Source organism: Eubalaena glacialis, chromosome 1 (genome assembly GCF_028564815.1).
Source record: "Eubalaena glacialis isolate mEubGla1 chromosome 1, mEubGla1.1.hap2.+ XY, whole genome shotgun sequence".
NCBI lineage: Eukaryota > Metazoa > Chordata > Mammalia > Artiodactyla > Balaenidae > Eubalaena > Eubalaena glacialis.
The window spans coordinates 53831606-53858749 of NC_083716.1; the positions used below are offsets into that span (position 1 = coordinate 53831606).

At 42.7% G+C, this 27144-nt stretch overlaps 1 protein-coding gene across 3 annotated transcripts in view; it reads right to left on the minus strand.

Moving 5' to 3' along the window:
* Positions 1–557: 557 nt before the first annotated feature.
* The window catches only part of NRG3 (neuregulin 3), a 1094021-nt gene continuing 1067434 nt past the window's right edge, over positions 558–27144 (minus strand). For 2 of the 3 annotated variants that reach the window (XM_061196827.1, XM_061196818.1), the window contains exons 7-9: positions 11970–12097; positions 7360–7530; positions 558–1310 (exon numbers count right to left, since the gene is read on the minus strand). In XM_061196827.1, coding sequence (XP_061052810.1) covers positions 803–1310; positions 7360–7530; positions 11970–12097 — 807 coding nt within the window. In that variant the 3' untranslated portion in view covers positions 558–802. Of the gene's footprint in view, positions 1311–1542; positions 1615–7359; positions 7531–11969; positions 12098–27144 lie in introns of all 3 variants that reach the window. The other variant, XM_061196836.1, reaches the window with a different exon arrangement.

The window sequence follows — 27144 nt, forward strand, 5'->3', positions numbered from 1 at the left end:
TGCATACAGCATACCGGTGCTCGAGTGAGCAAGCCCAGACACACACGCACACACACTGAGAAATGCTCCTTTGGAGCCCCTAAACGATCTCAAACGAAAACATTTCTATTAGCTATTAGCATGATTTTAGTGACATGACAGTGTGATTTTTTTTTGTCTCTTTTTCTGTAATAATTTCTTACCTCCCTCTGAGATTCTGTGCCTTCAAATTTCAGAGGAAGCTGGCATGTAAGAGTGGCTAAGATAGATTGCCCCATGACTCCCTCTGTCTCCTGCCCCTCTCCTTCCAGAGTCTTCGTGCCGTTCTTCAAAAAGTAAATAGATAACACTACATTTGTTGACGTGACATAACCTGTGATGAGGCTGTCGAGTGAATAGGAATTTAGGGATTGGGATTGGCAAGCCCAATGGACACCTGCTCACTGGCATGTCCACCCTTGGGATACATCTCTTCTCTTTGAAACCGGGTAACTGCCAGCACTTTTTTATGAGGTCACTGGCACTGTTGGGGCTGAGGGTCTGAATTGCCCACAGCTACTAAGAGCCAAAGAGGACAGTGTCGGGACTAAATGAAATTGTGTTCAGAATTCTACCCAAAAGCTTTAGTGGTAAGCTTTATCCCTCCTGAAACGTTTCTTTCCCTTTAAAAAAATATTTTGTTAAAAAACACTATGAGGGCGATAGACTATTTGGTTTCTTCTAAGTAGATGCTCTTAAATTAATGCATATAAATAATTTGTATTTAATCTCCTCTCTTTCCTGTTGAGCAAAGCATAGAACGCACAGATTCTTACATCTCAGGTCACTTGGTCAACGCAGGGTCTCTTTGTATTTCATTTCTTAAGACAAATTGGGCCTCTCGTTCTGATTTGGCTGTGGAACTCAGGGGGAGAAAGGCTGTGTTTTCACTCGCACTGTCCTCGGTTTCTACGCTGGCCAGTTCGTAGTCTTCTGACCGCCTGGCACCAGTCAGAATTCGGATCTGCTCCTGGACAGTTTCTAGCAATATTTTCACTTCTTGTTGTTCTGCTATAAGACAATCGCTGACTGGAATACTCACATTGACAATATCAGCAGAGTAGGAGTTTTTGCACCATTTGATGCTTTTGACTTCAGAAATCCCTGGCATTTGCATGCAGGTTTCCTCTAGACCCACTGAGGGGATGATGGGCACGGAACTGGCCCTTGGGGATGAATATCCCATCAGGTCCGTTTGATCCAAGCTATTAAAATAGGAGTTTGTCTCTCTCGAAGGCAGTTGCATATTTATTGATGCATTTTGTTGGGTTGTTAAACCACTGGATGAATACCTGAAAAAGAAACAAAGTGTTACATATTCTGCATTCTTCCCAGCACTATTCAGTCAACAAAGCACTTTCCACATGCACCATCTCACTGAATTCTCACAGCAACCCCATGAGACGGATACTATGTTCCCAGTTAAACAGAGAAGTTAACTGAAGCTCAGATAGGTGAAGTGACTTGCCCAAGGTCACACAGAAAATAAGTGACAGACTGAGACTCAAACCCAGATCTTCTTACTTTAAGTCCAGGGATCTTTCAACACACCACAGCTGTATAGGCAGGTGGGATATAGTCTTCCTGACCTCTATCCTAGAATACAAAGTAAATGGGGATTGAGCAGGTAAATGGGGATTGGCCCTTCCATAGTGACAAACAGGAAACCCATAACGGCATTACTCCACTCCATCAAACTGACCACCCTCTCAGCCCTGGTTTAGTCCAGTGTAGACTCCTTGTGGCCACCCTAGGTGGAGGCAATCAGGAAGCCCAATATTTATTAAGCATCAAGGTACTACAGTCCTGAGTTTCTCTGCTTCACACTGACCTTAGGGGGACCAAATCCAATTTCCACTGGCACTCTGCTCTTTAGGAACTGCCTCACTGCCAGTTTGCTGAGCCTAAAAGATGGGATGAGAGGCATACAGTTCCTCTGTCTGCCCAAGATGAACATGAAGTGAGTTCCGTAGGGCCTCGATCAAGCTAGTAACATTCCTCACGTGGTTTCTGGAGCCAAGTAAGGTAGTTTATGGGTGCATGGCAATGGCTTGTTGAGAACGCCATTGTGCCATTCCAAGTGGTTTAAATATGCCAGGATCTGGCTGGCCCCCCTCTTGCTTGTTCAGAGCTTGTGAATTTTCCGTTGCCTCTGAACTTTCCAGTGCCAAAAAGTGAGGCAGGGATATCGTAGGTTCACGGAAATGTAGTTTGGGGACTTGAGCAGTAGTATTTATTCTAGTTCTCAATTATTTTTCCTCAATTTTAACCTTAAACATGAAAATTTAAGCATAATCTAAACACGTTCATCCTCAATATAATAAATCTCATTCCCCTTGTCTTACATTATAATGTAAACAAAACTCATGTTTATACATGGAAAGAATAATTGCAATGAAGTGTGTTGCGTACTAAATATTAGAAACCTTTATTGTAAAGACAAGATGGGAGCAATTTAGAGATCTGTCTTTCTGCCAGACAGTGTGAAAAGATGGGGAACAAATTTAGGTGTCATTGTGTTCTACCCTCTCTTACTGAGCCTAGTACGGAGTTGGCAATCAATAAATTTTGATGGAACAGACTCAGGAATACATGAACAGAACTTCAAGGTAAACACTCCCTTAATATCCCAGTTAACAACAAGAGCTAACAAACATTCACATAGAGCTTTCAAGAAGCACTTTCACCTCTAATTACCTCCATTGATTTTAAAAAAAAAAAAAACTGTGTGGTTTATCTATTACCACGTAATGGTTAAATAAACTGGACTAAGGAATACCCAAAGGGCATTGCCCCAAATTACACCCTTGGTAAGCAACAGAGGAAGAAGTTAAACCACGTTGTCTTACTTTAATTGTTACTATCAAAGCCAGAAATGAGTAGGCATCTCAAACTTTTTTGAGATGTAAAATCTTTACCTGTGCAAATTATATAGCCACATACAAAGAAAGTCCCTGGGGGACCTCAACGACTTTCTCCTTAGTGTTCTATGACTGAAAACCTGAACCTAAAGTTTCTGATCAATGAATCAATTTCAACAAGAAGAAAGGGGACAAATTGCAGGCTTTTGTGTTCTTTCCTTAGCACCATTAACGTGTATGAAGATACAGAATGTCTGCTATCAGATTCACCAATGGCACAGAAATTTAATGAGGATAAAATCGTCTTTCACATGGATCATCATCAGAGTGTCTCAGTGAGTAGAATCTAACAGGTTGAAATGTGATGGTGATAGTGCCAATTCTTAATACCTGGATCTAAACATTATTTGTAAAAATGATGGATAAAGGTGTAAATATCTTAGAGGATTCAGTCAATTGACGCTTCAGCAAGTCCACAATGTGACATGATGTTGAAAAAGTTAATAGTCTTGTTCAGGCTTCAGAGGCAACAATAGGCCTTTGACTGAACGAAGACCCTGAAAGGAGCTACATACCGAACTGCTGAACTGCATGCAGGTCAGCATAAACGGTGCTAACAAGTCTTGGGAACCAACAGATAAGGAAGGGAGTAAGTCACGAAGCTTCCTGGGCCCTGGGAATCTGGCCAAATCCTGGGGATCAGTGAACATTCTGAGACTTACGACTAGAGATCAGAGCATTTATGATGATAGCCAGAGCTGCATATTTGCACGTAAGCTGATGATTATCAGCTTGCGGCTTGGCATTAAAAGCAGGACTCCTTCGGGCTGCACTCTGAAGTCTCATCCATGGAGTGGACACACCGCCCGGGACCTTCCAACTGGGACTCCAAATTGCTGTTCAAGGGACTTCACAGCATTGCTTGCATCTGGATGTAGGTGCTTCCCCAATTTGGTGATTGTAAATACATTTATTTCTTACTATTTTGCTTATCTCTGTGCTATAACTAACCTAATAAGCTTTCTTATTTCTTACTTAATTAAGTGTTGAGTGGTTATTTTGCCAACAAATCCTCCGAACTTGAAACTGAAAGTAAGTCTTTCGGCAAAACACATGACTAAGAAGTAATCAAAGGTAATTCAAGCCAAACTTGGAGCAGTCTTCTACTATGCCTGCGTGCTGACTGAAGGAGTCGACTTACACATCATCTCACAAGCCAGGTATGGATCACACGCTGGCAACAACTGAAATCTAAAATGCTGCCCTAACATGAAGGTGCACTTGAAGCAATTAGAACTCTCCAAAAATGTGATTGTGTTTTGGATCAGAGAGGATTTCAAGTCTCACCACCATTACATGCTCTGGAATCTCAGACAAACACAGCAGCCTTACTTTAGTTCTCTCATTCATTAAAACCATCAGGTAGCAATACTGATCTAGAGGGACTGCTCTGAGGACTCACTGAAGGAATGCCTCTTCACTATTCCAGTACAGGCACACTACCAATCCTCCCTTCCTTCCTAGAGTTGCTGTGAGTGTCCTAGCACTGGTCTTTGATTAGGAGGTGATACTACTCTCCAGAAGTTTAAGTGAGAGTTACATTTCTAGGTATGATTCTTGATTAGAAGATACTCAGAATTCTGTATCCCTTCAGAGTCAACGACTCTGTCACACGTTTGATCCATAAGCTTGTCATTCATTGACTGTAAAACACCAGTTTGGACCGGTTGGCCTGCCCTTCCTCCAATCCCTCAACAAAGTAATCACAAGTACATTTGTCAAAGCATCCTTTTAAAGAGGGAAGATTTCAACAATTAGTCATTTGGTTTGATTCCCAGTAATTCAGGGGTCAGGCCAAGAAATCAGTGTTTCCCCAGAGGACTCCAAGACCCAGTTCTTGGTGCATAAGGGATTAGAATGAACTGACTAAACTGAAGGAATCTACTTCTCCCTCTGGAGCCATACAATTAGAGATTCCATTTACACATCACCATCCATGACTGTGATTTTTCTTCACATTCCTTTCCTGGTTTAGTGGTTTATTTAGTCAGAAAGGCCGGTATTCAATCCACTTCTTTTACGTGGGTTATCCTTGGGTTAGCCATTTAAATTCTGCTATCTTTAGTGTGTTCATCTGTACACTTCCTGAAGAATAACTGAATGTACGTTTGTAAAGTTGCTATTTAAGTGAGGTGGATAATCAGTATGGTTTGATCCCTTCTACTTTGAAGGTAGCAATCTAACTTTTGTGATTCCATCTCTTTCTGTCCAGTACATGATTCCGTTAGTTTGATTTGCCTGACATAACCCAGTTCACAGCTCTGTGAGCCACTGCCATGGCTGTCACCAATCCACTGATCAGGGGAAAGGCTCTTGAAGAAGCTCCTTTCTACCTGACTCCCTCCTCAAGCTTCACTAAGTCAGGCGCTGGGTTCAAGCTGGGTTGAAGTTAGTGTCAAGGAGAGATGTCCTATACCCTGGGAATCTAATTAGCAGACAGCACCCACATGCTTGATAAACAAGCATCAGATGCCTCTTATAAATTCATTCACTCCCCCTCCAGGCTAGGGCCAGATTTGAAGAGGGCCTTTAGCTGTGAAATTCTATTACCAATCCCATTTCCAGTCTGGAGAGATGGTCAGTCCCCTAGGAGTGGGAAATAGCTGTTGTCAAGAACGAGATTGCTCCCTGAGACTCACTGTGCTGAGCACATAGTGACTTATACGAGTCACCATTTATCAACAGCAGGTGCATATCACATAGGAAAATACAGGTGGCTAGCCAATTGGAGAGAATATTCCAAACCCAATGATGATTGAACCAAAACAAAACAATAGCCATAACAGTGCCCAACAGAAGAAAGACAGCATGGGATGGGTTCTCTCTCCACTCACAAAATCTCTAAATCTAATCAAAAACTTGATTGCACCTCACTCATTCTCACTCCAACGTTCACCCCAGGGGAAAAAAAAAAAACACCTAAGTAACAGACATTATTAGTGATTTCAGAAGAAAAGTAATTATGAAACATGATTAATTATAGGCTAAATGCAAGCACCTTTTCCAGATATAAGGCAAAGAGAAATGCAAACTACTTCTTGACTTGCATTATACATTTTGGACAACTTAGCTGTTATGTTGAATGTGTAAATCTCACCTCAGATCTTACCAAATATATTTTACAGTCTATTTGGAATTGCTTCAAAATTACAAAATCCAGACATGGGCTATTTATTTCCTATCTTCTAGTCTTCCTACAGAAATCTGTAGCTGAGATTCGTCAGACATATATCACCCAGAAGAAAAGACAAAGGTAAGAGTCTGGGACAGACCTCAAACCTGCTTTGGCTTTTAACTTGCTACAGACAGGGTGGAAAAATCACCCAGACCAAAGCAGCAAAGAAACCTAGCCTGGTTGATTCAGAGAGAGAAAAACTAGATGCAACAAGAACCTGGCTTGAGTGAGGAAATGGATTCTTGGAATTTCTGGAGTAAAGCCTGATTGCACTGCTCTTGAAATTAATAAGAATAATGGTTCCTGTGACAATAGCTACAAGTACCCCTTCTCTGTTTCCCATGTGTCAGGTGCAAGCCCTTGACACATGTAATCTCTTTTTTAATCTGCCCAACAACCCTCAGGAAAGCTGGTATTATTTTGTTCAATTTATAGACGAGGAAATGTAAGCTCAGATGATAAAACTTTCTCAAATTCATACAAGTAGTAACAGGCAAAGATGAGATTTGAAATTCAGTCAGTTTCGATAAGGGCTGCCATATTTGGTTGAACAGCTTGTGTCGGTTAGGTGAGTGGTGGCTAAAATTCATTCTACACTCCACTCACCATGCTATGAGCCCTATGAGGGCCTGTGTCCACTGAGAGGAAGGGACACTTTTTACACTGCAAGGATGACCAACAGCCATGGAGTCCAAAGCCAATTTTTCCATCCCTGCACCGTGAATGAAACTAGAGATCTGAGTTCGGCTACCTGTGCCTTGACAATACTCTGTCAACACTGACTGAGACTTGTTCAAGAATGCTCAATGGAGCAGATGCTATATATATGTTACAGGTTATTGTTACGGTATTGTCCACAATAGTGATTAGAGAATTAAGCACTTTTTTTTCCCCAAACCTAAGGATGAAGGAACACTTTAGTCATCCTAAGAAATCTGTTTTTTAAAATCAAAGACACATTCCCAGTTATTTTAGCAACTGCAATAATAACATAGTGTCTAGATGACTATACACTTACTTTTTTCTTAATGCTATATATCTTTTCCATCTAACATTTCCCTAATATCGATTTCCATTGTATCTGTTTTTTAAAGTTATTCTTTTGTGGAACAAAGGTGGAAGCAAGCATAAATAGCCAAATGATGATGAAATCAGTGAATAAAAACCCCAAGGAACATAATAACTCAATTTAAAACTATATCATTCATAACACACTCCCTAAATTCCATTGCTTTTAAGACCTACCCTTGGGAAGGTATCGTATCCTGGTCTGGGATCCTTGATTCCTCGAGTTGCTGATATGCTGGTCCCACGATTCCGCCCAACCTACTTCGGGGTGAGGTGGGTGTCCTTCTGAAGGCATTCCTATGGGGCATACCACTCCTTTGCCCTGGGCTGCAGCAAGAGGAGAGAGTCCTGCTGGTGGAAAGAAAACCAACAAACAAATTGATCATAGCAATAACCTCACAGGTGGCTGCTGAAACTTTTCAAGCACTGCATTTCCACCCTAGATCCTCAAAGTTCTAGGTCAGGCTCCATCCATGCCTGTAGGATATCTGTTAGGAGGGATCGAAAGTTGCTGAATCCATTTTATCTTTGGAAAGACTGAGAAGAAAAGAAGTTCCAGTTCCTGTGTTTCTGGCTTTCCAGTCTGGAGCACAATGGACTAAAATAACACCAGCTTTCCAGCCACAGAGGTGCGCTTGAGGAATTCTCCAGTTCCTGATTCCCATCCTCCCTCATTATCCAAGCTACAAAAGTGCCTCTAATAGAAATAAAAATGGCCTTGTTATTAAACACTGCCAAGAACTAAACCCAAGAAGCCTTAAGGGCTTTATGGGGAACATTTCACTTGTGTTAGTGGTAGAATAAACAAACCTTATTTTAACTGCCTTTCTCTCCTTAATATATATGTTACTTTTGCAGTTCACTGTCTCAAATTTTCATAAATCCTGAGAACCTACATTATTTTTCTTTTGAGTTTGCTTTAACTTTTTTTTTATTGAATGAAAGATTCTTTAAATTCTATAGTGCTTTACAATTTTCAAAAGTTTCACAACATGATTTTATATAATCCCATAATAAACCTTTGAGTTTGCTTTTAATAAACATCTGATCATATATTTCGCTTGACTCATACATCCAAATACCCAAATCACCATGCCAGATGCCATCAAAGGGCAAGGCATAAACGGGATATACCTCAGGTAAGATTCCCTACATAGATCACGTTAGACAAAGAACTAGACTCTTTACAGAAATCAATTACTAATTTGACGCATTACTTATTCCATATCCATTCCTCTCTCCACCCCACTGAATTTACCCTACTACCATGTGAACTCTGAGGAGAACTTTGTTCCTTTGCAGACATTCCATGAGATGCCAATAAGGGAACTTAGAATTTTTGTGTTGCTACTTATTTAGCTCTGAAAATAGCAATAAAACCACACACAGAAACAGCAAAAACATTTTCAAAATTTCAATAAAGTTCTAAAGGATCCAGTCCCCCAAATGAATTTTACCCATATTACTACATTATTTGGAGTTCTGTAAGTTTTCCCCCCACCAACATTACTGTTATGTCCACTTAATAAATACAAAACTTCTCAAATATCATTTAAGGTCAGAATTTGAGAACCCGACAAATGAGTGCTAGTAGCCACCTTCCTGGTTTGGGCAAGGCGAAATGATCACACTTTATAACTTCATATTCGTCAAGCCCAACATTAACTTCCTGAGTTTGTGCAAACACCAGATCATACCTGACAACGTTATTACAACTTCGTTCTTCATCATAATATTTCTGGGTTGAGTGTATTGAGTCCTAACATGCCTAACAACGAGGGACCTCTAGTTAGGTCACTATGCCAACGAGTTTAAGGAGCTCTATAATAACTAATTTGTTTCCCTCCCTTCCAGCTTCTATCTATACCATCCAGTGGCAATTGTGGAGTCCACAGGGTACTCAGGCTTGGATGCTAGAATTAGCTGCATCAGGTCTGTATGATACTGGGGAAAGTACTTGTATATCAGTCAGAGTCCTGGGGGAAAATAGATAGCACTCTATATTGGGTCATTTGGGAAGATTTTGCTATTTACTAAAGTGTGTTCACTGTTTGAGAAAAAAAAAATACAGGATACTTCTGTACATAAGGGCTGGTAACAATGGGAAACTGTTACCATCCCTGTAACTGAAAGGACAAGGGGAAGAAGCAGTTACCTGATTGAAGAGAGAAAGGGCTTGAAAGAAGAGGACCTCCTGGCTAGTGCCAGGAAGAGGGCTGTAGCTGAGGCAACCAGGCAGGGAGGGTGGGGGCAGAAGTGCTAGGACCTCACTGACCTCTGCCCTTCCATCGCTTGCCTGTGCATCGCAAGAAACCAACAGAAGCCCAAAGGCAAGTGAGCCTGCTGCCCTCTTAGTGCACAAGGCAAGGCAGAAAAAGGTAAAGCCTAGAGATGGGTGGAAGAGATGCAAAGAAAGGTATTAGTACTTGTTTAGGTATTTTCATAGTATTGCTATGGGGATTAAAGAGATAAAGTGTGTAAAGTGCTTAGCAGGGAGTCTGGCACTTAGTAGCTGCTCAACAAAAGTAAATTTCCCTGCCCAAACTGACAACTCAAAGGCTCATACTAATCACTGAAAACCCTGGACTTATTTCACCTTAAAAAACCTACACATGTGCTGTCTATAAATGAGTTATATTGCCAAAATATAATGTAATAAGTATAACATGATATAATAGATTTCTTCTTTAAAAAGAAAGAGGGTTTTTTTTTATTTTTGGACTAAACATGAGAAATAATGGCTTTGAATTAACAGCTTTGTTTCATAAATGAGTTATCCAAATGAGTCATATTTGCAGTGCACAAAAGAAATGAATTATTCATAGCTAGCCAAAATGTCACAACAAAAAAGTCTACCAGTATGAGCTAGTGACCCATCTTAAAAAACAGTTCTATACCTATTGATCAATCAACTATTCAAGCTTTCTAACCCAGTGGCATTCAGGAAGTTACACAGCAGTTTGCAGGATGTATAAATCAATCAGTGACTAGGTTATCAATCACGAAAACGTTTAAGTCTACTGCATGTTTTACAAAACAAAAGCTATGATATATTGAACTATAATTTACAAAGTTCTAAAAGCACTTTATAAATCAACCCTTGCCTATCTATCAGGACATAATGTATGCCAACAAATACTGCAATGTCATTGAACCAAATAAAAAAGGTCTCTTAGAGACTTCCTTATTTGATCTGTGAGTGATTCCTAGAAACCATAGTAAAAACCAAGTTTAGGAGGAGGTATATCAATAGACGAAAGTAGGGGTAGGGTATTTGCAGGTCAAATACATTAGAAGCCATAATTGCTTAATCATATCAACTTTAAAACATGTACGACATAATATAGTACTTAATATTATACTTAATTATTTTGCTTAACTGAATGGAATACCACTTTAACGTGTATTACAAGCAGCAGAGGAAAATGCTCTTTTGGAAAAAAAACATCTTCTAAAAGGCCAATAATTTTGTACTTAATTCCCTAATTGAAGAACGTCCACTAGGTCCAGTTAACTGAAGTTATCTTTTCACAGGGAAATATTTGTAAATGCCCCAATTGATATAAACCAAAAATTGTAGTTAATAACTAAAGCAATTATCCAGTAGCCAAACATATTTCATCCTGTGTTGAAAATATTTAAACCTTTTTTTCTTTTTTTAACTTAGCAAACGCTTGGTACCTCAGTCTCTACCCATGTAGATTAAGAATAAAAATCACCATCAAGTACTAATGATTAGTATCAAGAGTGATGTGAAAACCTCATAGTAAATGTGGCCAGCATCAAGAAAATCTTTTTTAGGGACTCCCTGAAAGGTGAGGGAGAAGTTAGTTTCCTTGAATAATGCATACTTCTCTCACGGTGGTTTTCAAAATATTGCCTACATATATGAAAACCAAGGGTCAACAACATTTATCTTCCATTGCTGGGAACAACTGTTATTTTTTACCTTTTCCATTTAATCTCTTCATAATTAAGAATTTTTTAAATACTGTACCTCTTACTAAAAAAAGGAAGCTTAAATCTTTGGACAACTTCCACAAAGACTGATGACCTATCAGTACTTTTGGATGCACATAAACATAATGTCTGTTCTAGCAAGTCTCAAATGTTGGCACTTTAGAACAAAACTTTCAATTTTTGGAGTTCCAGATTCCTTATGTATAAACACAGCATGTGACTAGAAGATGCTGAAGAATTTGCTCAGCCTCAGAATGCTGTAAAATTTATAACTTTTATAAGATAACTTTATTTTTGGCCTTCTCCCCCAAAGAGCCAATTTTTACACTCAGCTTGTTTTAAAAAAAAAAAAGTCCCACTCCATTGACAATGGAAGATCTAATAAACCAAAGGAGAAGATTTGCCAGGCTTCTTCCCCCTGGAAAGTTTTCTTTGTGTGAGAACCGTGTTGGAAGACCTGGAGCATGTCCTATCAGCTGCCTAGGGAAGAATTAGTCATTAAATTTGCAGACAGTGATAAGGCAGGCTAGGAAAAATCATGTTTTTAATAGTTTTTCAGATTGCAATTGTTTCATTCACTGGTCTGTGTCTGCAGACTTGATGGGTGTTGTTAATAGTTCCTTTAGGCTTCCTCTAGGGGCATTGCTGCCTGCTGGTATCTTTGCTTTGCCTGCTAGGAGCTGCTTGAGCATCCACTGCATGGGGAACTACAGGAGAAGCAAGAACGATCATCTCTCCTGAATAATGTTGTCATTCCTCAGCATGTGTTGTCCAGTGTTATCCATTGTGTCAACGCACCCATTCCCACCATGATTAGCTACCTGTACCTGTGGTGTTTGACAGATTGGCTTCCTCTGTTGGGAGGAGGGACCTCTGGGAATGACTGGGGGCCGGCAAAACTTGACTCCATCATTTTCTCCAATGCAGTCACGGGATGCCTTTCCGCCTTTGAATACTGTGGGAAATCACATGCACAGAGTTGAGCTGGAGGAGAAGTTATGAGAGCAGGGCCTCTGATACTACAGCTGGGTATCAAAAAGTTACTGGAACTTACCAGTAACTTTTCCACTGGGCACCTGATCAGGAGAATGACAAAAACATCATTTTCATCCCATTTCTCACACACTGAATATGCTCTCCCCTCTTGTCCCCAAAACTCTTTGTGATTAGATAAGGTCCATTCAACAGGGTCCTTCACGTTAGAATCTTAAGTCTATCTTTTCATTTCAGTCTTCACCCATGGCACACTATGCCTGAGAGCCAAAATCACACATATTTTTTTTATTGGAGTATAGTTGGTATACAATATTATATAAGTTAATACAAGGAATTTTTAATTCAATGTACATTTTACCAAAAAAATTAATTAGTAGATGGACTACTAACAATAGAGATTCAATAAATGCTAATTGAGTGAACTTCACAACAGTCTCAGATTTATGGAAGGCTTTGATTTAGAGTATCTGCCCACTGTGCTCCACTGTTTCTTTCAGCCTGATACCAGGTAATTACCATGTCTAATAAGAGAAGTGTGTGAACAGTTTACTCTTTATAGTTATTAACCCTTGGTTTCACCTTTGACTATGAGATATCACAAGGCACAGGGGCCTAAAGAAAACCATATAGCTATGGCATATTGAGAAAAACTTTGCTCCCAGGGAAATAACACATGGCATCTCAATCAGGCAGCAGTTGTCAAGTTTAACACTCCCTGGACACTTGGCACTTGAACAAGCAACAAGGATTATCAAGTTTCTTTTCTAGAAACGCCAACGAAAACTATGCTGAGAAATGACACTTTTTGAAGGCTAATAACCAAATTAGAGAGATTTTGAAATCCAGATTTTCACATGTAATATATGAACAAGAATTTCACAGAAAAACAAAGATAGATATGCAGAATACATACAAAAAAGTATATAACTGAACTCATTGTAGAGATGAAAATCAGAATAGAGAACGTTAAATTTCAGGAGTACTTAGTAAAGGCAAAGATTCAAGGAAAATAGAGTTGGTGCTAATTTGTTGGGGGTACACATTGGCAATGTATTGCAAAATATTAAATATAGGTACTCTTTGATGCAGAGTACTACTTCTAGGGATTTCCATCATTAATTGTAAAAGTTGGAAATGATATAATCAGCAAAGTATGTCAGTGGTACGATTTTTAATAACAAAACAGAAAACAAACACAAAAGAGAAGCAACTGGAAACAATAGAAATGGCCACAAATGAATATTATACAGCCATTGAAAAGAATAAAATCAAAGTATGAAAAGTATGCATAATATGAATCCACGTGTGCAAATAAGGAAAATGCAGTAAACAGATGTATATATAAGTGTATGTATGTGTGTATATACAAACATATTTAGCTTTGCATGTATATATATGTATAGATTTTGTATGCACATATACATATATGTTTCTGTGTGCATGTGTGTGTGTGCATGCAACCACATGGGATGCAGATGGGAAACAAAAGTAAACTGTTAACTAGGTGTTATCCTTGGGAAAAAGTATATTGGTGGGTATGGGCTATGGAGACTAGGAAAATTGTCAAGGTTATGTAACTTTAAGTTCAAAATCTCTAACTAAATGTTTTCTTTTTAAGTACTTCCAAAACAAACCACATAGTGTTAGTAATGACCACATCTTGAATCAGAATATGAATTCTACAAAATGGACTTAACAGAAGCTATTTAGACTTCTTGCAAAATGGAGTGAGTTGACATGGAACAAAAAGAAGATATGGAGATAATTTGGAAAAGGTGGTTGTTTTCAACAGCCCCAAGTTACAAAGATCCAAAAAAATGATGGAAATACTTTCACATGTACTTCTTTGTTGACTAATTAAGTTGTTTATCATAAATCATCCATGGAAAAAGTGAATTGAATCAACATGTTATTGAAATGTAAACAACATCCTGAATTTCTATTTCTAGACTTCCAGGTTCTATAAAAGATCTACTAGAATTTTTTTTTTCTCCCAACTTTTAATAAATTGCTTGAGAAGACAAACTCAGATGGTTGGAAGCCTCAGCTATAGACACAGGTGAGATTATCTGGAGACATCTGTGGCAAATTGGAGGGGGTAACTTCTGTGCTGCTTCTGCAAAGGACTATCAGTGGGTGACATCGGCCAGTGTTTCTAGCACACCCACATTTTCCAGAGAAATTGCCAAATCATTAAAAGTCAGCAGCCCATTCCTTTTTCAAAAACAATGTATGTCAAAAAGCCTAGTTCAGCTTTGGGGCCGTTAGTTCAGAGCCTCTGCTTTGAATGAGACTTTTGATCATGAGAGCTAGAGGGCCTTGTTCAAAATCTGGGATAAAAGTCTTGAATAGAATCAACCTCTTACTTATTCTGCTTATTCATAGCATTCATAATAGATATAAGGTTCTAAATCTTTTCTTTCAAATGCTTAGATTATTGTTATACTATACAGTTGCTTTCACTGGTATTATTGTGGTCCATTAACACAAATTTGTCCCCAAATTTATTATTTTGGATTTTTCTCTCACAGCCTTTTTGAGAATCGTTTTCATTTCAGTGGCTGCATTTAATCTGAGATGCAGGTTTAACTTGCTGGTATCCCAATCCAAGGTTAGTTGAGACAAGTGGGAACACAAAAAAAACTAATAATTTGGCAATCCTTCAAACTAATATTCCATACATATTGGTTCAAATGAATTTAGACATAGATTCCAGTTTTCAGTTCTGACAAATAAAGAGCTTAGAACTTGTCATTCCTGTCCTTAAAATAAGAAAAAAGCTGAACAAACAAAATCAGTGACTATTCTTATACCCATCAGATAATTGAGGTTGCAGGGCAAAACCTGGAAAGACAAGTGAATACAGAGAATCAGCCAAGATCAGCTTGAGACAGCCTGGGACCTGGGAGCCTTTGCTGCAGTGCCTGCACCTGGACCAACGCCTCCTCCAGCAACAGAATACAAAGAATCTATTCGGGACTAACAATAACCTGGGGCATGCTCAGTTGGGGCAAATTATGAACGACAAGATACAAAACACCAAAAACCCAACTGTCACTTCTGAGATGCCCAGAGCAAAAGCAGGGTACTGTGCATGATGCCTGCACACAGCATCACCAAGGGGGTGGGCAGACCACCTAAGCCGACCCCTGGACCCACCCCTACCTTCACCCCATATAAGGAACCAGCTTGCCCCCACCTCAGGGAGCAAGCAAGGGAACCTGTTACTTGTTCTCACTCCTTCCTGCTGCAGCACGAGTCCCAGTAAAGCCTTGCCTGAATTTCTCATCTGCCCTCTTATCAATTTCTATTGATTAAGGAGGCCAAGAACACTGGTCAGTAACATACTTTGTTGTGACTCTGCCGGGACATTCTCCCATTCCAGGGAGAGGATCTGGGCACCTCCGGGACCACCGACCACGGAATACAGCTTCCCAGTGGGTGACAGGCGGCCACCTGAACCTCTTGTTTCAGCGTCACCACGTTTGGTAAGTCTGCTTTCCTGGCCCCTGAGGGCCTCAGTACCCTCATTCAGGCGATGCTTTCCCCCTCCCCTTTGTCCTTTTTCCCTCACCACTTTCCCTTTCCCTCTCCTGAAATCTCTCTCCTTCTTTCTCTGTCCTCTCCTACTTCTCTGTCTTATCCTCCCGAGAGAGTGGACGTCGGGCAGCTACAGCATCACTGTTCTCAGCTCGTGAGACCTGCTCCCTCTGGCCGGCAACAGCTCACATTGACAGGTCACAAGCAGAGGTGGGAGAGGCTCGCCTCACACCAAGCAGACCTTGGTCCAGTGGGCCTTCCCTGATGGGAGATTTATGAGAGTGACAGAGGTTCCATCCTCCTATCATGTAGTGGCGGGACGTCCGATCCTCCCAATAGTCTCACCTTTCCTTTCCTCTGCCAAGAGAAGTCTCATTGGGAACAGGCCGAAGCGGCAGATTTCTATATACTGGTGTATGTGCGGGTGAGAGTCCCACCTGTGGGTTGGAGACCCGCAGACGATGGACGACTGGCTGGTTTCAGGGCTTGATCACCCTGGTGGGCAGTGGACAGGGCGCTCCCTCCTTCACTGGCCTTTTCTGGAAGTGCGCAGGCTGGTGCCTTAATAGACACCCTCGGGGGGCAGGCTGAAAAGGCTATCTCTTTCTGTCCCTCCTCTCCTGTCCTCTCCCTTGGTCCTCATTACATACACTCCCATCCCCTTCATCCTGGAGACTCCTCGTCTGTGTCACTAACTCTGGGGAGGGAATTCTGTGATCCCCTTTGTCGTTACACTAGACCTTGACTCCATCCGGCCCCCGGGGATCTCTAGTTGTTAGCCTCCAGATTTATATGTAAACATGGGAAATGCCCAGGGAATCCCCAGAGATTCTCCTCTGGGTTGCATTCTTAACAATTGGAGACACTAAAGAAATAAGCTGATTTTCTTTTGCAACACAGCCTGGTTCCCGTATACCTTGGGTGACCAGGAGAAGTGGCCACGGAATAGATCCCTTAAATTTAACACCATTTTACAACTGGACCTATTTTGTAAGCAGTCTTAAAAATGGGGAGAGGTCCCATATGTGTAGGCCCATACGTGTAGACTCCAGACTGAGGGATTCCTGTTGTTTATATGTAGCCTCTCTTCCTGTGTTGTCCCCAAAAGATTCAGAGCCAGATGTTCTCGCAGACCCCTTCTTTCAGCTGCCATCGGCGTGCTGAGCCTCCTTCTCAGGACCCCCTTTCTTCTTCCCCTTCACCATCTTCTTCAACTCCCAGACCCCCACCTTTCCCTGTCAAGTCAGAGACTCAAAAATCGGAGCCCCTCGTGTTTCCTCCAATGGGGCTCTGATCAGGTTCAAAGTTAGCCACCACTGTTGCCCCACAAGGCCTTTACCCCCTCTGGGAAGCAGCTAATGGGAACGGAGGGATTACTAGAGTGCATGTCCCCTTCTCGACGCGGGACTTAGGAATCTGTAAGGAGAGGTTTGGCAGGTTCTCAGAGAACCCTGACAAGCTGAGCCTGACAAATTCATCAGGCTGGTGTTAACATTCTCTCTTACCTGGAAGGACATCATGGTTATTCTGGCCCACTGTTGCACCCTGGATGAAAAGGAGCGTATACCGAGAAAGGCCAGGGAACACACAGATGGCCTACTGGTCACCCATCCACACCGCCAAATTTATCAGGCAGCGGGGGACACAATCCCAGAACATGACCCACACTGGGACAATGAAGATCGTGTAGGCCAGGCTAGGATGAGACATTACTCATCTATCAGAAGGAATGAAAGGTATATGGTGAAGCCTGTAAATGATAAGATCCCAGAGGTTACACAGGAAGAAAGAGGAAAACCTGGCAGTCTTCCTGAGCCAGGTGACAGAGCCATTCAGGAAGTACACCAATCTAGACCCTGAGTCTGCAGAAGGGAGGACACTGTTGGCCACGCATTTTATCACCCAGGCCACTCCTGATATCAGGAGAGAGTAACAAAAGCTTGAGGCTGGGCCGCAAACCCCATGGTCAACCTTGGTAGAGGAGGCCTTCAAGATCTATAGCAATCGAGACTTAACAGAAGAGGCTGATAAAGAAAACGCAGCTTTTGGCCTCTCTGATCCACCCACCACCTCGAGGGGACCCTAGAAGGCTGCGAAGGCTGGACAGACCACCAGGAAGCCGCCTGGGCACAAACCAGTGTGCCTTTTGTTGGAAGGAGGGGCCCTGGAAGGAGGAATGTCCTGAGCGCCCTCCTGTGGGACGCCAGAAAGGCAGCCCCAACCCCAGTTCCTTGTGAATCTCTCGGATGAGAGATTCCCACACACTGACTGATGGGGCGAGTGCCTGCCTGACTCCGGATCCTATTCGTTCCATCCTCATGACTCCAGCGGAGCCTCAGGTCACTCTTGATGTGGCGGGTAGGAGAACTGAATTTCTTGTAGACACTGGAACCGCCACCTCTGTTGTGACTAGGCCGGCTGGCCCCCTCCCCAACCGTGACTGTACTGTGACGGGAGTTGATGGACAGCCAAAGGTAAGGCGATTTACATCTCCCCTTGCCTGCAGAGTCGGGTCCGTTATCATTACTCACTCCTTTTTGTATATGCTACAATGCCCTGTCCCCCTCCTTGAAGAGATTTGCTAAATAAATTAGGAGCTAGTATATTCTTAGTCCAATGAGGTAGAAAATTCAAAGAGAGAATGTGCATCTATTAGTAGCCCCAGATGACCCATGTGCTGGTCATCAAAAGATTCCCCAAGACCTCCCCCCAAGAAATTAGAGAACAAGTAGATCCTGCAGTTTGGGATACCTTGGTTCCAGGAAGGGCAAAACATATTTTCCCAATGAAAATAAGATTAAGGCCTAGGGAAAGGCCCCTGAAAGAGACAATATCTTTTAAAGCCTGAAGCCCTGATGGGGATCCAATCACTGCTCACCAAATTCCTAAAACAGGGACTCATTAGGCCCTGCTGATCCCCTTGCAACGCCCTGACCCTCCCCGTTCCGAAGCCTAACAGGGAGTGTCAGTTTGTGCAAGACTTGCGAGCAGTGAATGAGGCAGTCATCCCTATTCACCCAACGGTGCCAAACCCATACACCCTCCTCGCCCAAGTATTGGGAAATGCTCAGTATTTCTCTGTTTTGGACCTCAAAGATGCATTTTTCTGTATTCCCCTACATCCAGACTCTCAATACCTTTTTGCTTTTGAATGGAGCGACCCTGACACCCTGGAGGCTACCCAATATACCTGGACAGTGCTTCCGCAGGGTTTTCGGGACAGCCCCCATCTTTTTGGAAATGTGTTAGCACGTTAGAACTGAGGGAACTGAGCCTTGAGAAGGGAACTCTGCTACAATATGTTGATGATTTATTGATAAGTAGTGAGACCAAACAAGATTCAGATCAACATACGGCTAGGGTCCTAAATTTTCTGGCAAAAAGGGGATATAAAGTGTCTCCAATCAAGGCTCAGATCTCACAGCAGCAGGTTTCGGATTTAGGATTTGTTTTGACCCCAGGGGAAAGAGCCCTGGCCATAGATGGAAAAACAGTAATTAGTGCACTACCATCTCCAACCACAAAGAGGCAACTTGGAGGCTTTCTCAGGATGGCTGGGTTCTGTCATATCTGAGTTCCAAATTATGGCCTTATAGCAAAACCCCTACAAGAGGTTCTAAAGGGAGAAGAAAGGGAGCCCCTTCAATGGAATAGGGACCACCAGCAGGCCTTTGAGATTCTAAAGACTGCGTTGAGTAGAGCACCAGCACTGGGGGTTCCAAATTTGGACAAGCCCTTTACCCTATACACTCATGAGAGGTCCGGGACAGCACTAGGAGTCCTGACCCAAAAGCTGGGACCGGATCGGAGACCAGTGGCTTACTTTTCAAAACAACTGGATTCAGTGGCCCTGTGATGGCCAAGCTGCCTGCGGGCAGTAGCTGTCACAGCCCTGTTGGTTAATGAGGCTTCCAAGCTCACCCTGAGACAACACCTAGATGTATTAACCCCTCATTAGGTACAGTTTGTACTGGAAGTCACAGGACATCATTGGTTGACTGGAGGAAGGTTAACAAGATATCAGGCCCTCCTAATGGACACCCCCGACATTACCTTAAAGGTGTGCCAAACCCTGAACCTGGCAACTCTGCGTCCAGTGGTCGAGAGTGGAGACTTAGTGCATTCGTATATAGAGACCATAGAACAGACTTACTCCAGCAGGTCTAATCTTCTAGATAAGCCTCTTGACAGCCCTGAGGTCGAATGGTTTACTGATGGGAGCAGTTTTATAGAAATGGGAACCCGAAAGGCGGGGTATGCCATAGTTAGTCTCGGTGAAGTCATAGAAGCCAAGGCCCTGTCACCCTAGACATACAGGTTCCATGTACTACATGCTCATGCTGCCATTTGGAAAGAAAGAGGGATGTTAACCGCTAGAAACTCTCTCATAAAGATTTAATTCTGGCTCTTTAGAAGCAGTGCAGCTCCCGACCCAGGTGGCAGTAATCCACTGTAGGGGCCATCAGAGGGATGCATCTTTCGTGAGCCAAGCAAAGCTGACTGAATTGTAAAACAGGCAGCTCTACTGCAAGAGCCTGAGCAAATTATGGCCCTAGTGATTGCCCCCCCCGAACTCCCTAGCCTTCCCCAGTATTCCCCACAGGAACAAGAAAATGCTGAAAAATGGGGCTATGAGAAAGGAAGCACAGGCTGGTATAAAAAGGAGAATAAGGTTCTAATCCCTGAAGTCCAACAATGTTAACTCACTAAGAGCTTACATGATGCCACCCACTATGGGAGGGATGCACTGTGGGACTTGATACAAAAGGCTTTTTCAGGGAAGGGGATTAAACGAACAGTAAAACAAGTAACGCTTGCCTGTGCTTATGTGTCCGTAATAAACCACAGGCCCATCCAATCCCCCCTTTGTTACTCAGGCCAGTTCAATGCTGAGGGACATACCCGGGGGGAAGACTGGCAGTTAGATTTCACCCAAATGCCCCCGTTATCAGGATATAAATATCTTCTTGTGTTCATTGATACTTTCACGGGATGGGATGAAGCCTTCTCCACTTGATCTGAAAAGGCTACTGAAGTCTGTAAGTCCCTTTTAAAAGAAATAATTCCTCAGTTGGGACTTCCAAAGTCCCTCCAGAGCGATAACAGGCCCTCTTTTATAGCCAGAATCACACAGGGACTCACAATGGCCCTAAGGATAGACTACAAGCTACATACCTCTTGGTATCCCCAGTCTTCAGGGAAGGTAGAGAAAATGAACCATACTTTAAAGAAAACCTTAGCAAAGCTCTGCCAGAGGCTCATGAATCCTGGACCAACCTGTTTCCTATTGCACTCCTCAGGGTCCGTGTAGCCCCCAGTTATAATCTGAGGCTTAGCCCATTTGAAATGACCTATGGGAGGCCTTTTCTTACTACTGACATTCTACTGGATGAGGAAGTGAGTCAGACCCTGAGGTATATTATTCATCTAGAACACGTTCAGAAGGCAATCCAGGATTATGTCAACAAGGCACAGCCAGCTCCCACTAAGGGCAAGGGGCTGTTCCTTCACAAATAAATAAACCCCGGGGACCAAGTTCTTCTTAAAACATGGAAAGAGGGGTCCCCCAAAAGACCAACTATTGCCAAAATAGAAGGGCCCCTATAAAGTAATTTTAGCCACCCCCCCTGTTGTCAAACTGCAAGGGATATCTAGTTGGGTACATCTGTCCACGCTAAAGCTTTTACCCCCCGCAGGTACAACAGAGCAGTACACCTGCGAGCCGGTGGAAAATCTGAGATACCTATTCAGAAGATAGGCACCATCGACAGATAAGTAAGAGGATGCGGCGGGTTGGACTCCTATGTACCATTCTTGCTATTGTACCCTTGCTTGCATTCTGCCTGTTTGCTCAGACACCCACACCAAGGAAGCAGCTCCTTTGTCCGTGCTGGGTTTAAGGGAAACACTCCACCACAGAAAAGCTCCTCCTATTGACTCTGTCCGCCTTACTAGTCCCGGTAACTAGGGGATAATGGCAAGAAAACTCACTTATCAACATTTCCAGAATCATATCTGAAGGGGAACATTTAAAAGAATGCTGGATATGCCATCAACACCCCCAGCTGGCTACTGGCCCTCCTCTTGCATTTCCCCTGCAGCTGCCAGTTTCAATGGTAATTAATGATCTAAATCAGGGACAACTGCCAACCCCTCAACCTCTGCTAGTCACACTTGCACCTTCCAGTGGTCTATTCCAATGCTTTAAGCTCACTCCCTCATATGCCTGGACCCGAGGCGTGGGGTACCTTATGTTAAACTGCACAAACTGAATTTGTTTCGCATGCCCCGAGAACCCCCTGGGGTATTACACCAGATATCCTGCCACTTATATGCGGCTAAACTACTTTCAACCTTACCCACTGGTGCCTTGTTTCATACTCTGGCCTCGTACCCCTAAACAACACAGAAGTGGAATGTAAATGGTGAGAAGGAAACATCCCATCCACCTGGTCAATCCAATTCGACCCACCTGTGGGATACCGGGCAAATAGTGATCTGGCCTATTGGGTGTGACCCCCTGATGATGTCAGCAGGATCATACATGAGCATCTTGTTAAAAATGTTGTAGAGCTTTATATACTTAGTTATCAATGAAATGGTCTGCTATCCCCTAATTATTCAAGTACTAGCAACAGTTATGTCCTTCAGGGACTGTCTACTCTTAACAACCGTGAGACAGACATTCAGGTCTGCATCCCAGAAGGGTCTGTTTTCCTCTGCAGACACCCAAACCATCAAATGTTGTGGAGTTATGGCCAGGCCCTGTCCTTTTCCAACCAAGCTATGGCCTATAAATGCATTGATAATGTCCACTTCATAGGAGAGTGCACTCATAACAGGACCACAGGGATGAGAGGGACTTTTATCTATAACAGGACCACAGGGATGAGAGGGACTTTTATCTATAACAGGACCACTCCGGCTCACAACTGAACCTGGAAAGCACTGGGAATGATCTTAGCAGGGGCAGGGCTGGCCATAGGACTGGCAGCTCCATGGGCACGCTTTACCTATCATGAAGTAACACTGAGAAATCTCACCAGACAGCTTGGTTGTAGGATGGAACAGACAGGGCGGGCCTTAGTGGGACTTAAGACCCCTCTTGTTTCTTTGGCTAATGTAGTTCTTGACAATTGTCTAGCTCTTGAGTATCTTCTGTCAGAACTAGGTGGAGTGTGTGTGATAACTGATACTTACTGCTGTACCTGGATCAATGCGACAGGACAGCTAGAAGTTAATATTAAGGAAATAAAGGGAATTCCCTGGTGGTCCAGTGGTTAGGACTTCGAGCTTTCACTGCTGTGGGCCTGGATTCAATCCTTGGTCAGAAAACTAAGATCCTGCAAGCTGTGTGGTGCAGCCAAAAAAAAAAAAAAATAAGTATACACCCCAACAGAGTGGCTTCACAACTTTGGCAAGTGCGTTAACACCTCCACTGTCTGGTCAACAGTTTAGGAAGCCTTCCCAAAGTTATCCTGGTTCCTTCCCTTTCTAGGCCCTTTAGTGGCTATTGTTGTTGTTCTCCTTTTGGGCCCTAGTTTGTTTAACCTTTTGGTTAAGTTTGTGTCTTCTAGGCTTCAACAGTTTTGAGTAAGGCTCACGACGGCTCAAGGAATTCAACCCATTCCAGCGGAGGGTGGCACAGGTCCCTACAGGTCCTTGGAACAGTCAGCAAGGGACTTCTATGACTGTAGGGTACGCTAGGGTCTGTGGCCCCTGTCCAGCAGGAAGAAGTTTCAGAAGAAGAGACCTTCTGTCCCTTAACCCTTAAGAACGAGGGGTGTAGAATCCCTCAGGGGGGAATGAGACTGACTGGGACCTGGGAGCCTTTGCTGCCGTGCTTGCACGGGGACAAACGCCTCCTCAAGCAACAGAATACAAAGAAACTATAGGAGATTAAAAATAACTACATACATGCACAGTTGGGGCAAATTATGAATGACAAGATACAAAAACCCAACTGCCACTTCTGAGATGCCTGGAGTAAAAGCAGGGTACTGCACACGATCCTGGCACACAGCACCACCAAGGGGGTGGGCAGACCACCTACGCCATCCCTTCGGCCTGACCCCTGGACCCTCACCCCATATAAAGACCCAGCTCGCCCCCTCCCCTTCCCCCCCAGGCAGCGAGCAAGGGAGGCCAAGAACCCTGGTCAGTAACAAGCTTACCTACAGAAGAATCTTCTAGAAACAAACTGGTAGGAATACTTAAGTGGTAATTTTAATAAGTTTTTGGAATCTGCATGTGGACTAGAGGGAAAGTAAAAATTATCTCAGGGCTATAGTCTTAGGGAGTGTTCTCACACTTGCTTGAGTTTAACCTCCTCCAGGACCACACCAGATTCTCACAAAAAAAGAACGAAAAAAAAAAAAAATCGTCTCATGTCTCTGATGAGAAAGTAACCATTTTGAAATGCACACACAATGTTCTGCATTATAACTGTCTACTTTTCAGCGAAAAGAGACTTTTCCCAGAGCCTGATCTCCCCTAAGGGAAGAGCGTTGCACTCAATAATTGAAGAAGAGACAAATTCTTTGCAGTAGAATTCCAAATAACGTATGTGGATACTCTGCCTTCACAAAGGGTGAGCATAACTCCCCGCTCCTTAAGTGTGGACTACACATGGTTGCTTCCTTCTAAAGAGAACTTTGTAGAAAGGGATGGGGAAGAAAGAGTAACACCACAGTGGAGTTGCCTGACATTACTACCTCAGACAGATGACAAAAGGAATCATCAACAGTGATAAATCATATTGAGAGAATGCACTTTTGATAGGATGTGATGAAAAAGGCACTTTACCTGTATTGTCTTACAAAACCCCGTAATACCAATCTAATCAGGAGAAAAACATCAAACAAATTCCAGTAGAGGAGCATCCTACAAAATACTCGACCAGGACTCCTAAAAACTATCAAGGTCATTAAAATAAGGAAAGTCTGACAAACTATCACAGCCAAGAGGAACCAAAGGATATGACAGCTAAATGTGATGTGGTATCCGCATGGGATCTTGGAAAAGAAGAAGTAATTAGGTAAAAACTAACGAATTCTGGGGCTTCCCTGGTGGCGCAGTGGTTAGGAATCTGCCTGCCAATGCAGGGGACACGGGTTCGAGCCCTGGTCTGGGAAGATCCCACATGCCGCGGCGCAACTAAGCCCGTGAGCCACAAATACTGAGCCTGCGCGTCTGAAGCTTGTGCTCCGCAATGGGAGAGGCCGTGACAGTGAGAGGCCCACGCACCGCGATGAAGAGTGGCCCCCACTTGCCGCAACTGGAGAAGGCCCTCGCACAGAAACAAAGACCCAACACAGCCATAAATAAATAAATTAATTAATTAATTAAAAAAAAATAACGAATTCTGAATAAGCCATGGATTTGAGTTAATAACAATGCATCAGTATGAGTTCATTAATTGAACAAATGTCCCATATCAATGTAATGTACAATGTTAATAATAGGGGAACCTGGGTACAGTGTATATGGGAACTCTGTACTAATTTTGCAACTTTTCTGTACATCTAAAACTGTCCTACAAAATAAAGTTCACTTAAAAAATTTAAAAAAAAATTTAAGCAAAAGATACATACCAAAAATAATAATAATATAGAAACTAAAGGCAGTATTCAGCTTTCCTTTATTTTCCTGAGTAGCTTAGCTGTAGGCCTTCAAGGTGCAAAACCCACTCAGCAAAACAGTCTGCATAGACTCTCCTTAAAGGCAGCTTAATTGACCAGGATTATAGCCTTTGGACATTTTATAATCTGTGTTAAAAGCATTTATTATGGTTCCTCCCAAAATGTATGCAGTTCCTCCCTGGGAGGAGTTAAGGTCGGCACAATTTTATCTCATCCATCTGATAGTATCCCCAGTGAAGTTCAAGTGCTCAAGCTAGCTGCATGTCTGGTTCTCCCCCTTAACATTTCTGTACAATGTTACAAGGTACAGCAGTTGATTCCATGTTCTTTCCCTGTACTCACACAGATCTTGACATTTTGTGTTTGTCCATGTTTTGTTAAAACCCCATTTGACGTAATGTCACTTTAATCGTGAATAAGAAGATGGCACAGACCATTCACTGGTCCTTTCAAACACCCACATAGACCCTAGTCATGCTGTTATTTCATGGGGAAGCATTCATCCCGATTGGCTTCCCCGGAAGCCCTCCCTGTGGAAATGTTCTTGGGTGCTGAGGACACCCACTGTTGTTTGCACCATCACCTGCCTTGCTCCTAGCACACTGTTAGTGGTGTCCTAAAATCAATAGAACTGTCTGTCAGATGAAAACAGGAGCATGTTGGAAGTACAGCAACGTATGCTGTTTCCAGGTCTGCCCCCTGCAAGCAGCCCGAGTCAGAAAGTTAAATGAAAGCCGTGTCTGTGTTGGAAAGCAATGTTGACAGAGTTGATAATCACCTGGTCTGGAACTCCAGGCAATAAAGCCAGGAGGGAGGATATTGTAAAATGGTTTTAAGGTTTTCAGTGTCTTGTCTCCGCATTGCTCTCAGCTCACCTATGTCTGTGTCAAAAAGTTCTTTATTGCAGTTCTGATTTGAGCCCAGAAGATCGTGAGACTGAGTGGTTATAACATGTTTTAGAGCGCGGTTTCACCTGGATCTCTAATACGAGTAATTAAAAACAACTCGACAGTTGTGGTTATTTTAAGAATGTTTGCACCATGTACCAGAGCCGGAAGAACTATAACAACTGCTGTCAAACTTCAACACATTCCACTAAAGAGGAATAGAGCTAGACACCCTTTCCAGACACCCAGCACAGCAAGCACTCCTCCCGGCCCCCATCCCTCACCCTCCACCACCTCACCTTCACCAGGTGCCCGCTTCAGCCAGGGGGAACTGAGCACATGTTATTCCCTCTTCTCAGAGAGCTCTTAGCTGTTCCTATGTCAGGTTATCTCCCAGACCTGCCTTCTGTAAGCTCTACAGCACTGTTCACTATTGGCTGTAGGCCTTGGCGCATTTGTTTGTGGGATTTTTTGATTAATATCTATCACCTACAGTAATCAGTAAGCTCCTTGAAAGTAGGAACACTGTCATTTTTGGTCATCATGATATCCCTTGTCCTTACTAGATATTTAATACATATTTGAATCAACAGATGAATGTATGAATCTATAGCAAATCCATAAGTTAGAATTTGATATTTAAAACAAGAGATCAGGTTTTAGACTAGAATGATTCAAAATTAACTTTGATTCATGCTTCAAAGAGATTACCTCTTCTGACCAACCCCTATCAAACTATCTGATGAACTTCAACTCACTCTCAAGACTCAATGTAAATGTCACCTGCTTTGGGGTGGGCTTTGCAGATTCCCCAAACCAATTTTAGATGTCCTTTTCCATTATCTGATAGCAATTTGAATTAATGTATCCACATGATAAAAAAAAGTATATGCTTACGTGTTTGTTTCTAGCACTAGCCCATGAGGTCCCTGAAGTCA